The sequence below is a fragment of the Homalodisca vitripennis genome, chromosome 4, assembly GCF_021130785.1.
Source record: "Homalodisca vitripennis isolate AUS2020 chromosome 4, UT_GWSS_2.1, whole genome shotgun sequence".
Classification (NCBI taxonomy): domain Eukaryota; kingdom Metazoa; phylum Arthropoda; class Insecta; order Hemiptera; family Cicadellidae; genus Homalodisca; species Homalodisca vitripennis.
Genome location: NC_060210.1, coordinates 52,194,390 through 52,208,657, shown reverse-complemented (window position 1 = coordinate 52,208,657; position 14,268 = coordinate 52,194,390). Strand labels below are relative to the sequence as shown.

Sequence of the window (14,268 nt, the reverse complement as noted above, 5' to 3'; positions counted from 1 at the left end):
TTTAGAAACTATTGTATAGTTTCTACTTTTTATTTCCTTTAGTTACTCCTTTCTTGTTGTTTGAAACAATTAGAGGTGATTTTAGTGCATGTTTGATAACGGTACAACTATACTACTTGTTTTTAATAAATAGTCCTTGGATTGTAAGTAATAGGTGTACAACCTTGAAGAGTTTTAAAAATAGCCGGTAAACTTTTCCAACAGTAATCACCACTGATTTGTAAACAGTCATTAAATGATCTTAAAAATCAACAAATGAATAATTTTCAACAATTAGTGACAAACTGCAATAAATTTATAGATTATATTTTTAACATGAGATGTAGTACATAGATTTAATTACATAACTTGAATTGAATTTTATTGCTACACATAGCATGCCTGAATTTTCATAATCATTATGGAGAATTTTTAATTAACATTAAAACTCAACAAGTGTGAAGTGATATAATCCATAGCATATAATAATACTTTTAACAGTAGATTAAAAAATAAAATTTAGTATTAAAAGAAAAGTGTTAAACTGTTAAGATAAATGTTTTAGTAAAGGAGACTTACTCTCCAGCTCCTATCGATAGGGACTCGTTGTTGCCCTTGATGAAATACATGTTGTCGCCTGTCCAGTTGTACACCTGGATCTCTGGTGTGAACCTGAACAACAATGACTCCCCGGTGCCATAGAAGTGGTCCGACATCTTGAGAGCACATGATGTTAGAGCACCAAACACCTGTGGGTACACAAAAATTTCTGGTGAATTTGTAAAAGTTGTTTTACTATATATATGACAGGATACTCAGTATTAACTTCTGGTTAATTCATCTGACTGCCACATGTCAGATAGGTGAGACTAACACTTGGCAGCTTATCCAGCTTTGGTTGAGAATTCATAATGAAATCCAATGCAACTGAGATGGTCTATCATTCACTAATTTACAAAGAACTCCAATCTCTAATACGACTAGATCATATGCTAACTTACCGTGTTTGAAGGAAAGATGAAGTTCTGATCACATTATTGTACTCATGAGAGAGAGAAAGTCAGCCTTAAAGACTTGTAGTCTTGATAATGGCTACTCAACACGGCTACTACAATACACGGTATTATGTATTGGGGTAATGGTATAGGTGTATTAAATGTTTTATTGTTACAAAAGAAGATATTAAGGATATTAACTTTCTCAGGTTCAACTGACCATTGTAGACCACTCTTTGTTAGAGAGAGAATTTTGACTGTGATCAACTTGTATATCTTTGTATGTTTATGTCATGTGAAAAATAATTTATTTCAACACTCCCTTGCTACTGATGTACATAACCATTTTACCAGGTCTAGTCACACTATTCGTTTTCCTCACTATAGGCTAAGCAAAACTATGTCTTCCTACAATGTTATGAGCATAAAGCTTTTTAACAGGCTCCCACCAATTGTTCATCACATCAGCAGTACTAGATTTAAGAATGTTATGTATAACTGGTTAATAGATAATCCATTTTATGATGTAAAAGAGTTTTTAAATTTCACTTTTAACGAGACAACTTTTAAATTTTAAGCTAGGCTAAGTTACCATTTTAATTTAGTTTTAAGGATCTTTTAACTGTTGACGCTTTGTATGTGCCTTAAACTCATATTTTTATATTTTTGCAATGTAAAACTTACTTTTTCTAACTTGTAACCTGCAATTGAAGATTCTATTGTAATCTGGTTATAAATCATGTTGTAATTTGACTATGCCTATTGCATATCATGTTTAATGGCAATAAAGAATGTCTATGTCTATGTCTATGTCAACACAGGTATTCTACTAGAATACTCTACAGAATGCCAATGGCACAGAGGTTGTTGCCATGTTTGTCTCATAGTGTCCTCCTTCATCAGTGTTAAATTTTTCCTGTCCCATAATCCAAGTAGGATAGGATAAAGTCATAGTCAATAAATCACAAACATCAACTTGATTCGTTGTAAGACTCACAAAGATTACCCTGAGTTCAGTAGAAACTTTGAGTGAAATTAGCAGCAACATGGCAACTTTATTGGCAGTGGACATAAAATCTAGCTTTCCTCTTGCCATGCTTCCTGTTGGGAGACAGTTGTTTACAACGTAAAATAACTAAACATTGCCCATGCTCAGCAGAGTCCAACTAAGCAGTTGAGGCACCCCGAGTACAAATCCATCCATTGAGCTATGATGGCTCTAGATCATCATCACTTCTCTTTTGAGTACTTTGTAAAGAGACGTTCTCCTCCTCTGTCAATAATAATGAATAAGCACATCTGAACCCAAACTTTCTATAACCCGAGCCTGTCAAGGACCCATGTATGAGATGATAAAACCCAGAGAGAGTTTGAATCAAGTATCTCATCCAGTACAAAGGCTGTCAACAAAATCTCTACCATCCTATACCCCTGAATACTGAGAAATTAAGCTTTTATAGCCACCAGTCCACTTTGGGATTTTCCAGAATGTGTGTCATCAAGATATCAATACTTTTTGATGATTTAGTTATTTTATATTAAAAAGCTGCAAAGTATCCTACAGAGAATATATAAATAGAACATAGTGATAGCAGATTAAGTGAGCTGAACTCTCTTAACAATAAACTCCAGCAGTAAACTGTGATAAAAAGAGAAAAGGAGAAAGCACAAAGTTTCATAAGCTCTAGTTTATAGGAACCTCTGTTTATATAGGTTATCTGATCCAAAATAAATGTCTCTTCCAAACTTCTTTGATCACGGCTTACTTAGAGTCCGCACCAAATAACACTTTTTATTGGAGGTGCACAGCTCAGATTTAAATGTATCTTCTTCCTAAAGTAACCATGCGAGCTGTAACATTGGCTTTCTCGATTTTCATAATAGAGAAAACATAGTTTTGTCCAGATTGCAGGCAAAGCTCAACCAACATTGGTGCTGCCAACTTCACTTGACACGGAACTGTCTGAAGCCCTCACTACTCTGCTTCATCAAATAAGAATTTGTCAGCAAAATCTGAAGATTTTACTCTCAAACATCAACAATAAGAAGAGACAAACACGCATTACATTGGTTGGGTATATGTGGAGTGTTAATACTAATACTGGCATTGCAGACAACTGTGTAACAGCTAGACTAATAGGAAGGAAAGATACTTTTTCTGATTTTGATGTTCATAAACCGTATAAAAGCCATTCACTACATACAGTTAGAATAATAAATTAACCTCACTGTATAAATGTGACGATTGCCACTATAAAATTATAAGATTGGCCTGTTATAATAGTGTTGCACTTTACAACAGAATAGAAACATGAAATAAGTAGAGAATAAGATAAGATAAGATAATGTTCCATATTTTGAAAATTCATCAGGTTATTTTGAAGTGTTTCATTTTTTATATCTGAAGGAAAAATTGGAATTGCATGAACATTGAGAAAGAGGAGTATTAACAATATCAATGAGACAATTATAAAGAAACAAAATATTTGCAATTCCACAATGGAAATTCCAAGCTTGCAGATGGGAGTAATAACAAATTAGCATAAATCCATAGTGCTTGCAGATAAGTCTTATTACCAGTGGAAATGAAGGTGAAATGTTACCTCACCTCTTGACCCCGTCAATGGTGCAACTGATTGCTGGCTTTGTATGTAAAGTGATTGTCACTGTGATCTGTAGGTGACAACACAGTGCCAGTATGTTACACAAACCCGAATGAGAACTATAAACGTAACTCCAAGCAAAAATTATATTTTTGTTAAAGTACTGTTTTAAAAGATTAGCCCACTTATATTTTACAACTTTATTATGATTAATGTCTTGAAAAATACAGATAAATGTTAATACTATAATTTTTAGACAACTGCGACAGGCATTTTGTCCAAATCGTAAAATTTTATTTAATTTTTTATTTGTGCTGAAGTAAGTAAACTGATCTTTAGAAATAAAATTTGATGTGGGTTGAATTATTCAGTTAATTTAATGAACTTACATTGTTTTCGGTGTCTTGAATGACCATGAGGATGGGACTCTCTATCCTCGTCATCTTGCGGTACATAGAGTTGAGGGAGAAGCCATGCTGCGAGGTGCTGAACACCAGTGTCCAAACATATCCTACAACACACAACATCACTGTTTAGAGCAAGTGCCCAGACATTGTTTTCGGTGTCTTGAATGACCATGAGGATGGGACTCTCTATCCTTGTCATCTTGCGGTACATAGAGTTGAGGGAGAAGCCATGCTGCGAGGTGCTGAACACCAGTGTCCAAACATATCCTACAACACACAACATCACTGTTTAGAGCAAGTGCCCAGACATTGTTTTCGGTGTCTTGAATGACCATGAGGATGGGACTCTCTATCCTTGTCATCTTGCGGTACATAGAGTTGAGGGAGAAGCCATGCTGCGAGGTGCTGAACACCAGTGTCCAAACATATCCTACAACACACAACATCACTGTTTAGAGCAAGTGCCCAGACCAGACAATACAAAATATGTATTTATAATTATTACCAAAACATTTATAAATAATACAGGGAAAGTATTTTCCGGTTACAAAGGTATCTACATTTCGTAATGAAACTCCTTTGAAATCCCAGCATCACTAGGAAACGTTGCTTTTGTTTCTTCTTCCTACTCTATATCACAATTTGTTCTTTAATACAGTGACACTGGGACAGTCAAGACTACAGATTGCTCTCTTTATACCTTAGTTCAGTGACTGTTGTGGCTGTTTAAGAATGTGGTCATATTAGTTTCCTGTTCTACATGGATTGTTTTAAATGCCTTAAACTCGTGACAGTGAAGAACTGCTGTCCAATGTTCAAAACAGCCTGGGTAGAGTCTGCTGCACATAGAACTCCAGATTAGGACCAAGTTTATCCATGTTCGAAATCGGTTATCTTAATAAATGAATATTTATTTACGAAAGAAGAAAGAAAGTATTTATATGTTGATTGCTATGGTTGTTGCCTTATGTTTGAAGATTGCCTCGCATATTGTACAGTGTCACTACAGATCTTAAAGTGCTATGTAGCTGTATGCAACATGATGGAGATCAATTTTACCTGATAATGGTTGGACAATTTAACAAGTGACACTATGATAAGGTATATGAGTGGTTTAAACACCACAAAATTTGAGAGGATTTCATGATAAAAATCACTAAACTGATCCTATATTGCAAACTACAGTGATGAAGCTAATAATATAAATGAATGAATAAAACGTTTATTGTCATATTACATCTTACGAGATCCATCTATACTGGTAAAAAACAGATGACATAGTCAGAAATAGAACAATAATAAATATTATCACTGCTATGTAATACAACCTAATATTATATGATGTTAAAAGTTAAGTACTATTAATAAGACATGCATAAGCTGTAGGAAGATGTCAGACATTAATATGATAAACACTGAAAGTTGATTAACTTTTTTTTTTCCTTCCTGAGGGAAGAGGACACTTTGTCCCCGCACTTAGTCCTAAAAGGACCTTTGCACCTCCCTTACTTTAATTTGTGCCCTCAAAAAACCGAGGCTTTTGTAAAAAACCAATCAGATTTAAGGGCTCCTGTTCTCTAATGTCCTTGGGGCTGAGGAGATATGCTCCCAAGTATCTTTTCCTAGTCTCTAAGATGGCAGGACAATCCAACCAAATGTGCTCCGCTGACTCCTCCTCTTCTCCACAGAGTCTACATTCGCTGCTCTGACTAAGGCCTACCTTCAAAAGGTGCTTCCTCAGAGGGCCATGTCCTGTCAACATTCCTAATATCAGTCTTATATCCTCCTTATCTGGTCTAGGAGAGCTATCCATCCTTTTGCATAAAGAGAGATAAACATTTTGGATGTTCTTAAACCCGAGGCTCTACCCCAATTCTTGTATCTTGTCCTCTTTTCCCCAGTTGATTAACCTTGGTAACAACATTGCTAGATAAATAAAATCATATTCGTCAAATGATTCCCTTTCCTCAGTCTCCCATTGTTAGTAGTAAATAATATTACCATCAATTTAACAATAACAAGATTCCAACAAAAATCGCTATCAAAAAAATAAACTCTAAAACAAATAACAATATTAAAATTTTTCAGCTGTGAATAAATTAAGTAACAGTATTAAAATTTCCCATGACAAACATTTATTTTGTTAAACATTACTGACTCAGGTAATTTTAAAAAGTGTAGTACACCACAATTTAATAACATTCTTTTTTTTAAACAATTAACAAATAAAACTATAAAATTTAGCACCAATATAACAAATCCAAAATAACAAAACAGAGAATATCAACTGGTTTTTCTATTAAATTAAATTATTTATGAGAAAAACACTGGATTTAATAACTAGATTATAACATTTTTGTCATTTAGAAATTCGGAAATCTTGTAGTAGACTTTTTTGACGAACAGGCTTTATTCTATCTAAGAATACAACCTGTGGCATTCTTTTGAGATTTTTAGGCAACTTATTGTAAAGTTCAATGCCCATATAATAAACACTTTTTCAAATATTGCTGTGGTAGGTACGGGATACATCAAATCAATATCTTTTTCCCATACATGTTTTCTTGGTATAAAATCTCAGAATTCTCAATAATTTTGGATCACACATCTGCTTAGGCAAGTCATATGAACTCCAGAAGATTAAACAGAATCATGGATAAGCGTAGATAAGGGTGTTTAAATCACCTCCCCTCCCTCCTAAAAATTGTGAAAGAGAAACATTAAAACTGCACTCAGTAGTTTGTTTCAAGCACTTTTATGATGTCTTAAAGGTCAACAATTTTCCCAAGAGATGATTCCCAAGTCTCTATTTTTGGAGGGTATTTCATATGTCAGCTCCCGAAACAATTCTATATATTATATAGAAAAAAAAAATTTTTTTTAGTTCTATGTAAACATTTACAAATATTCTACACACAGCTGATTGGAATCTTGATGTTTATGGTATTTATTTGTTAACATTTTTGGTTATGACTTTTTGTTTTTGGTTTTGAGTTCTGTTTATATGTTTTAATTCAGTGTAGTTCTGATGAAGGGTTTCTGTGAACTCGAAAATTAAACATGAGCACTGAATTTTTGTTTCTGTTTTTGTGTACACTTTAAAGTACTTAGAATAGTATATATAATATATATATATATATATATATATATATAAACACCAAAGAACAATATAACAATCAGAGCTGCACTCCACGTAATCCATCCATCTAAAAGTGAGTAATGGACGAATTTAAATGAATTCTGTTTATGGAATGCCAGAGCCCATCTAATAGTTATCTATCACGTATTTCTATCATTCTTCATGTGTGTGTTACTGTAAGATTTAAGAAGGTGAGTATGGATGTACAAGCATTTAAGAGTTCTGAACAACTATTCATCCCCATCCATATTAATTCATCAACTTCAATTAAAACTAATTAGCCAACCTTCTATAAATTGTGCAAGCTATGAATTTTCAACACAACATAAAGGTTCAGATGGGTTGTTCAGTTATAGGTGAATTCATTGGACTACACTATTAACTTCCTCAGTGCTTTGATCTCATCCTACACACTGTTTAACAATAACACTAAACACAGAAAGCTCTAGAAAGTCTTTGAGGAATTCCTGTTAACCAGTGTTGCATAAACATGTCTGTGAATGTGAATCATCTTAGGACAGTAAAGCTAGCTAGATAAGTACCAGTGATGATATCATTGTGCAATAACACAGGAGATAAAATCTTATAGTGTGGAGAGACTTTCATTGCGCCTATTGTTGTCTCCTTCCTAGACAAGATATTATGTTTATATCTGTTGGAAGAACAAAATGGCAAACTTCATTATAGAAAGTATAAAGGAATGATCAGGCATGAAGAAATGAATTATAAATGGCTAGCATAATTTTTTCCATCAGTATGAAAAATACATAAACAAAATTTGCATTTATTTACTGTTTTCCACTGAGTTTAAATACTGAGTAATAACATTAATGCTGATGGATTCCAACTGTCTCAATGATAAAGCTAGGTTACTTCTTTTCATAATTTATGGATCATAAATTAAATGATCATTTCATAAAATATGGTCAAATATCCAGTATATACAGTACACTAACTAGGTAGAGTAAAATATTTAAAATATCACGATTGATTAATATTGTACAAATCATTCTAATTGACATTTAAGTACTCGATGTTTACTAGAGCAAAATCACTATCTAAAGAGTCAACAGTTTGAATAATTAATGATGATAACAAGTGTTTTGAACTGCAAACTACAGATAAGTGGTCAACTAACTAGGTTAATCCTACTTTCAAACACAAGCCAGCAGAGATAGCTGATTATTTAAATGTTGACTATTATGAAGTCAAAAAGGATCACAGAAAAAAATATTATAATTTTTACATTATACTGTACTTATTATTACTAATTATTTATTTTTAAGTATACGTATTTGTATGTCTAAATGAAATTAATTTTTACTAAAAAGCCTCCAGATATTAAACTTGAAAAGTAATTTTGGCATTTAGCAGATTCATTCTCCTTTGAGTGTCTGGAAGAGAAATAGTTTAGATTTTTCTTACCTTAAACTTTAGTTCAAACTTTACTACACCTGAGTAATTGCTAAGATGCCAGACAACCACTCATCTACCATAGATGAATCCTTTTTTAACGAAAACACATTATGTTAAAATAGATTACATTAGTTAAGTACTAACATTGTAATCCTACATGTGCCAGGTGTGAGTAGCTTCCAAGGTGAGGCAACACAATTACATCCGTAGCAGTTGACAATTAAATTGACATTACCAAAGTGACTACTAAGTTATTGCAAGATAACTAATAAAATCTTCCCCCGTATGCTAACATTTCTTTCTCCAAATGTAAATTTAAATGTTATTGTTAAATAAAACAACATGAAAAGTTATTAAATTTAAATTAATATAGTAAATTCAAATGTCTGTCAAGGTGATTAATTTTTACATACCAGGTTAAATTGAAAGAGTATATACAAAATCAAACAATGTCTGAACTAATATGAATGTGTTTGAACAATTTAAGAGTATATCAATAAATGTAGCAAAATTATAAAGTAGTGAATGAGGTCATCGCTGGTTGGTGACAGCAATTGAAAACACTAAGAAGCTACATTCGGAGAGCCCACAATACAGCTGATATCCTCTGAGCTCATCAGCAATACTCTATTCAAGAGTGGAGTGAGCGCTTTTGAATAGATGGTATTCCAACTGAAATAATGACCATGTTCTCTATGATTCTTACAGGAACTCAAATACACTGAGATTTTTAAAGTTAAATAATAGCTTGGTGTATATGTTCTTATTAATAATTTTATAATAATGTTCTTTGTTTTAAATTCATTAACCTATTAATGATGGATGATTTGACAGAATAACAAAACTATTGATGTATGCAATTGTTATATGTTAAAGTGGTACAGAAATGTGATTTTTGAGAACTGCTACAAAAAATATAGTAACAAAAAATGATGTTGACGAAAACATTCTTTGGGCTAAGAAATTTTTTGCTGTTACCTTCGACTTTGGCGTGTTTATTGCTATCCATATGTTTTAGGATATCATAACAGAAGAGGGGAAGACGTCAAATCTCGAAACTTAGCGTTTCTATTATTGTAAATGTTCTTAGTCAAATTATCCTAAATAGTAATAGTTGGCCGTTTTAAGGAGTTTGAATGTTGGGCTACAGTTTTACGGGTTAATTGATCAAAAATTTATATTTTTACCTTCAGCTCTGGCAGGTAGATGTCTGCATAGCTGCTTGCGGTGATCCTCAGAGAGAATCTCAGTGACTCCGTTGAGGTCAGGAACACAGAGTTCGAGGTCTAAAGAGGCAGCACTGCTTGCATAGAGGGCCCGTCGTAGCTCCTCACTCATAGACAGCACCTGAGGACAGGATAGACAGTTAGTGTTTGATTCCTATAGCAGAGAGTTAGAGGAGATCTAGACAGGAACAACCTCTTGCGAGCTGGGTTCTTGGCAGAACATGAATCAGAGACAGTACCTGATGACAGAAAGTACAGTTAGTGTTGTGTTCTGTAACACACAATTTGATGAGTTGACAGGAAAAACCATTTATGTGTTGAACACTCTGTAGGTCATCAACTAGAGATAGCTGCTGAGGACAATAATTTTTAGTTTGGTTAGCCTGAAATTCTGATATAATTACCTTTTTAAAAATTTATCACACTGTCATTTCTTACAGATTAATTTATTTTATTATCTACACAAAATAAAATACTTCTTAGTAATATTTGTTTAGTAAATTTTACATCATTTGGTTAATTTTACAAATATGATATGATATAAAGTAATTTCAATTTGAAGTTTGGATGTTTGGACAGTTTTGTTGAATCCAGTTTTAACAGCAAAACATCTATGACGAAACTTTGTTAGCAGCGATATTTGCATCAAGAAGCATATGTAAATAAGTGGGAAACAGAAGAATGATGACAGTAGCCACCAATGATGTGTGTTAAACGTCGAGAAGGAACGTAATAAATGATAAACATGAAGTTGTTTTCTCTAGGTTACCTGTTTAGTCCCTGCCCCAACCTGAGCATTGGTCTTGCAGTCCAGGCAAGAAAAAATAGAAAACCAACTACGTATTATTTCACACAGACAGTTCCTCAACACACCCATACAAAAGAGAAGTTTTTCCTTGTCAATCATTGTTAGATGCCAACGCTAAGGTTCACATTACACACATTTCTGTTGCACAGTTGTCACAGAGAGACTGGATACACAGCCCAGGCTCAGGTGCACCTCACGGCTGCCACCTGTTGTCATACATCACAGCATCTCATTAGCCTACACTTGGTGTTGTGTTTTGGCACTAATTAACTATTTTGCTGTAATCAGCTTTTTTGAGGTTTTGAATTTTGCTTGTAAAATATTTTCAAAGGTATGTAAAACTAAAAGATTAAAATAACCTGAAAATTCATCGGATACAATAAAAACAGAACTAATAGAAGCTCAGATGTTACAGTATAAACTCTTTCACATTTTTCAAACTTCATGTGCTCTACTCTTGTAGTCAATTGTTACACTGTAGAATACACCGAGGACTGACTTTCCCTCCTCTGTCTTTCATTCCTTAGTTGACTATGGTGATCAACTCTGTTTCTCTATGCTTGTACACACCATATGCCTAATATTAACAGGAACTGGAAGATTTCAAAGCATGATGTTCAAAATTTGACAAGGGTTATTCCTTCATAAATAGCTTATCCCTCTACATCACCTTTCCCCACTTTAAAATGAAAATTAATTTGATTCACTTTTTAAATTATAATCTATAGAAGTTTAAACCATAATATATTACCATAATATATTAAATCGAGGACTCAGTTTTTTCTTATACTTTTTTTATTCAAACCATAAAATTTTAAATTGGTGAAATACAATATTTTGTTGAAACTCACAGTATAAACTCATATGTGAAGTAGAACTTTACATTTAAATTATGTCTTGCTTAACAATATACTTTAAAATGAAGTCATATGTAACAAATATATATTAAAGTAAAAATTTATATTACAAAAGTTTTAAAAAACCAATAAAATTTGATTGAACCAAAATAAATTTAAAATCAAACAAAAGAACAACAATTTGGGAAACTATTCATTGAAACATCATAAAATTAATGTCAATGAGAGGAAACTCTATTACACAAACACTTTAAGATATAAATCTGTTATAACTTGTTTGAGATAAAAAAAGACTTAATTGAGCAAACCTAGAGCTTTCTGAATACATGTGACCTGTGGATTTCATTGGCATACAGTGTTTACATTAAAATATTATTAAAAACAAGATATGATAAATGGTGTTTAAAATCTGATGATCAGAAACACAACAACAATTAAAAGTTCTGTGTAAGAAAATTAAACAGTGATATAACTTTAAGAAGTATTCTGGTGACACTTGACTTCTGCCTAGCTGTTGACTTGGGGAACAACTGCAAACCATTTCTTTACATCTCATATGCCAATGATTCGTAGCTGCTTCTGACATTACTGCCTCCCAGGAAACAGGAGACTGAGGAGCTACACAACATTTTAATGCTGATTGGCTTAAGGTAGAATGAGTGCCATATGGACATGGGACAGGTCTTAAAAGGACATTTTGTAATAATTAATAATTCCTTTAATTTTCATAAGGAAGCTAATTTCACATTTCAATTATATTAATTTTTAATGTTAAATGATTACGTTAAAGATACTGAATATATACAGATACTGTAATATTTCCTACAGTTAATTATAATCTCCCAATATTTTGAAACTCTCTGACTTAAGAAGCTTATATGATCCTCCCTCAAGAAAGATAAATTGCACATTTAGGTTGGTAAGGGACCTGCTTAAGTTTTATAATGTCTGTCTTATTATAAAAGAGTTGACTAATATTCAATGAATACTTTGTAAGCTCAGCCTGGAAGGCAAACAAGAGGGACTTTGGAACCCAGGAGTAAGGTGCTTTACCGTTTGTTACCTACATTGCTCATATCCTAGCATTAAAGCTTATACAGTGTCATTAGACAACATTAAGTGCATTTGAGTGCACTGATGTTTAGAGTTGACAATTTGCACCAAAACAATGTTGTACAATTAAAATCTGCTCAAACTCATAACTTTATTAACTTATTTTGTTTAAATATAATAAACTTAATGACAAACTGAATATGGTTAATGGGTGACATATTTTTTAACTAACTTATTAAAGAAAGTATATTTTAGACTTGTTGGCCTTGAGTGTTCTTAGCAAGCATGGCTACAAGCATAGTGATTGCTAGTATGTTAAATATTGTTCTGTGGTATTGATTTTATTACTTTAAAAACTTACAGAAGAAAATGTTGACCGTATAATTCAATGCATTCCATTTCAAAATTAAAAATATAAATGGTCAAAATAAATATGTAAATCAAGATAACAAATATTTAATATAGCCAGATATTGCTTGCAAGAATCCACAAATAAATTGTAAAGCTAAATATTTTTCTAGTTAATTAGCTAATAATTTTTAAAGCAAAGGTAGTAGACAAATTTAAATAGTGCTTTAAATCTTAAATGTCATATAAATGTATACATCGTGTTGGTAAAATCATGCTCGTCCAGCAACCTACATGATAGAATGTTGATACTGACATGGATGAACTGCACCTGTGTTAGGGGGGCATGTCAAGCCTTAATTACCCACATCCACCACCCACAGTGGCTTTGGCAATCTTTTATGCTGCATAATATGATCATATTAGCTATATATATATATATATATATATATATATATATATACAGGGGTGCTGAAAAGTCCCGGGACGGTCTAATAACTTTTGAAACTAATTACAATATAAGAACCAAAATTTACATCATGCTTTTGCTCATATAAAACTATTATTTTATGTATTTCACCATGATATCCTGCTTATGGGTTACGTCCCGCTAGGGGTTGGTGAAAATTCTTAAATAGAAGCATAGGTCGAGTCGTACATCAAATTAAAGCTCTTTTAATTAGAAACATTTTGGCTAAAATCTTACGTAAAACAGTTGACGCATTACAAAATGGCGGACACTCAAAAATTATAAAATACACAATTTTTCAAATGCAAACACTCTGGTTGTTAGAGAAAACTGAGACACTTAATCTTTTATTTTACTTCTTTTACTTCAAATCACTTACCAAAACAGTTATAACAAATGTTCAAAGTGTTTGGCTTCAGTTTGCTGACAATATCCCAATCGATTGTAATGCGTCAACTGTTTTACGTCAGATTTTCGCCAAAAATATTTCTAATTAAAAGAGCTTTAATTTGATGTACGACTCGACCTATGCTTCTATTTAAGAATTTTCACCAACCCCTAGCGGGACGTTCCCCATAAGCAGAATATCATGGTGAAATACATAAAATAATAGTTTTATATGAGCAAAAGCTTGATGTAAATTTTGGTTCTTATATTGTAATTAGTTCAAAAGTTATTTAGACCGTCCCGGGACTTTTCAGCACCCCTGTATATATATATATATATATATATATAGCTAAATTTATAAAAAGTAAACCTCGTAACCAGGGATTATAAAAACTACAATATATTGGTAAAACACTGCCGAATAGGTTCCGGAAGGCACTGTTCCTGTATTCTAGTCTAAGTTACGTAGTTTTTAAAATTCTTCATTCACTTTCACATTTTTGAAAATACAATCTAAATAGAATCTAAATAACAGTTACAAATGTGTGTTCTGTATTACAGTAAGTTCTATTTTAATCCTG

General features: G+C 32.6%; 1 protein-coding gene across 22 annotated transcripts in view; it reads right to left on the bottom strand.

The window, feature by feature from the left end:
* LOC124359309 (TLD domain-containing protein 2) overlaps positions 1-14,268 on the bottom strand; it is a 498,415-nt gene that overhangs the window by 1,660 nt on the left and 482,487 nt on the right. For 21 of the 22 annotated variants that reach the window (XM_046811944.1, XM_046811946.1, XM_046811947.1 and 18 more), the window contains 3 exons: positions 9,727-9,886; positions 4,293-4,414; positions 559-728 (listed from right to left, as the gene is read on the bottom strand). In XM_046811944.1, the coding sequence (XP_046667900.1) occupies positions 559-728; positions 4,293-4,414; positions 9,727-9,886 (452 nt within the window). Of the gene's footprint in view, positions 1-558; positions 729-4,292; positions 4,415-9,726; positions 9,887-10,534; positions 10,851-14,268 lie in introns of those variants that run through there. The other variant, XM_046811951.1, reaches the window with a different exon arrangement.